This window comes from Loxodonta africana, chromosome 7, assembly GCF_030014295.1.
Source record: "Loxodonta africana isolate mLoxAfr1 chromosome 7, mLoxAfr1.hap2, whole genome shotgun sequence".
Taxonomy (NCBI): Eukaryota; Metazoa; Chordata; class Mammalia; order Proboscidea; family Elephantidae; genus Loxodonta; species Loxodonta africana.
This window is the reverse complement of record NC_087348.1, coordinates 84,173,016-84,175,173: the sequence shown is the minus strand read 5'-3', so window position 1 is coordinate 84,175,173 and position 2,158 is coordinate 84,173,016. Positions and strand designations below refer to the sequence as shown.

Sequence of the window (2,158 nt, the reverse complement as noted above, 5' to 3'; positions counted from 1 at the left end):
CCAATTCCAAAGAGGCAGGGGCAAATAACTTGCTCCCTGGGAACAAGAGCGGTGTGTCTGAGAGTGAAAGCTCTCATAGGACCATGCACTAATGCTCACAGGTTTACAGAAATAGAATCTCTTTTGGGACCTCAAAGGCCCCAGGGAAGTTTCCAAATGCAATGAAATTGGGCTGGCATCTAGAGGTAGACAAAAAAGAAAAGGATAATGGTGACTCTTCAGGCAGCCCAACCCAGAGCTCATGGAAGACACAAAGGACCAGTTTTTAGGAGTCATGGTTCTCATTTCTGCAAGAGCTAAGTAAGGAATTCTCAAATGTTCTCCTGATTTTCACCTTCAAAAATGGCTCTAATAAAGGTTTTGCAAAACTGTTTCCATGTACTACCCTGACGTGTAGTGTAGGCCCTCAGGATCACCTGTCCAAGTTACCATCCAAAGCATTGAGCTTATTTGTTGAATGTTCAATATATTTGAATGATAGTGAGGGCTATGGTCTTTTTATTTCCCATTCAAGGTTTCCTTTTGCAGGTTTCAAAATCACTGGTGAGATGAGATATCCCTAACCCTCCATGGCAACCTTCAACTTGTCATATCTGGACCCCAGAACAGTGACTCTAACTGGCATCCCTGGACTAGAGCATGTGCAGTTTTGGATTGGGTTTTCCTTCTTTGCAGTGTGCCTGGTGGCTCTTCTGGGAAACATCATTTTGCTGGTCATCATTCCTGAAGAACACAGCCTGCATCAGCCTATATACATCCTGCTGGCAGTGCTGGCTGCCACTGATGTGGGGCTCTGTTTAGCCATTACTCCCAAGATGTTGGCCATCTTCTGGTTTGGCTCTCGTTCCATGGCCTTTGATGCCTGTCTAGCCCAGCTCTTCTTCATCCACGCCTTGCAGTGCATGGAATCTGGTATCCTGTTGGCCATGGCCTTTGACCGCTATGTTGCCATCTGTGACCCGCTGAGATACACATCTATCCTTACACCTTCCATCCTGGTTTGGATGTTGTTGGTGGTGGCCATCAGGGCAACAGTGCTTGTTGGCCTATTACCTATTCTAATCAATAGACTGCATCTTTTCCAATCCACTGTTATTGCTCATACTTACTGTGAGCACATGGCTGTGGTCAAGCTGGCTGCAGAAGACATTCGAGTCAATAAAATATGTGGTCTCTTTGTTGGTTTTACAATTCTGGGGTTTGACATGATTTTCATTCTCATATCCTACATCCTGATTTTCCAGGCTGTTTTTCATCTAAACCAAAAGAAGGCACGACTCAGAGCTTTTAACACATGCACAGCTCATATTTTTGTCTTCCTTGAGTTTTATATTCTTGCTTTCTTCTCATTTTTCAGCCACCGTTTTGGACATGTTGCCCCCTCTACCCACATTCTTCTGTCTACCATCTACCTGCTTGTGCCACATGCACTCAACCCTATTGTCTACGGTGTAAAAAATAAAGTAATCTTCAAGTGGGTGGCCCAGATTTTTCTTTTGAATCATAAGTCCCAGTAATCTATGAAATGTTTATGGCCGTGGAGAGGATATATTTACTTCCTAAAGATGGAGATTAGTTAGACTCTGTGCTTATTACTGGGGACTCCCAATCACTATGCTCAATCGAAAGGGCAATTTTTTTTCACAACTCTATCTAGTATGATATAAAATGTATTCAGGTTAAGTTGGATACTATATCTATATATAGTCACTCCGTTTGTTTTTCTAATTTTATCTTTATCATTTCTTTCCTTTTATTTTTAAAAATTTTTTGCAGTTGAACTTCTTTATAATATACTTATGTCATTGATTTCAAGCATTCTTTTTTTGAAATATGTGAATTTAAATTATGGGTTTCTCTTTAAATATCACTTTTGTTGGAAAAAGTAATTTACTCCTATTTTTTTTGCAACATGTTTAATTTTCATTGTGATATTTTCAGTAACTCTTGGGATTATGAGATGTGGAATGTTCGATATTCAAATTGTTGAGGATTTTTATATAAACTTTTATAATTGAATTCTAGTTTAATTACATTGTGGTAGAGCATATTCTTTAAAATATGTTAAGAATTGTCTTATGGTGAAGTATAAGGTCTGTTTTCTGTGTTCTTGAAAAATGTGTATTATGTAGTGGCTGGTTGTATTGCTTTCTACTTA

General features: G+C 39.3%; 1 protein-coding gene across 1 annotated transcript; it reads left to right on the top strand.

The window, feature by feature from the left end:
• The first annotated feature begins 569 nt into the window (after nucleotides 1-569).
• LOC100658528 (olfactory receptor 52A5-like) lies at nucleotides 570-1,517 on the top strand. Its single transcript, XM_003421448.3, has one exon. The coding sequence runs from the start codon at nucleotides 570-572 to the stop codon at nucleotides 1,515-1,517; it is 948 nt and encodes a 315-aa protein (XP_003421496.1).
• Nucleotides 1,518-2,158: the final 641 nt, after the last annotated feature.

Bases quoted from the DNA above. Each gene is read 5' to 3' on its own strand.
- LOC100658528 (XM_003421448.3), top strand. From the start codon at position 570: ATGGCAACCTTCAACTTGTCATATCTGGACCCCAGAACAGTGACTCTA.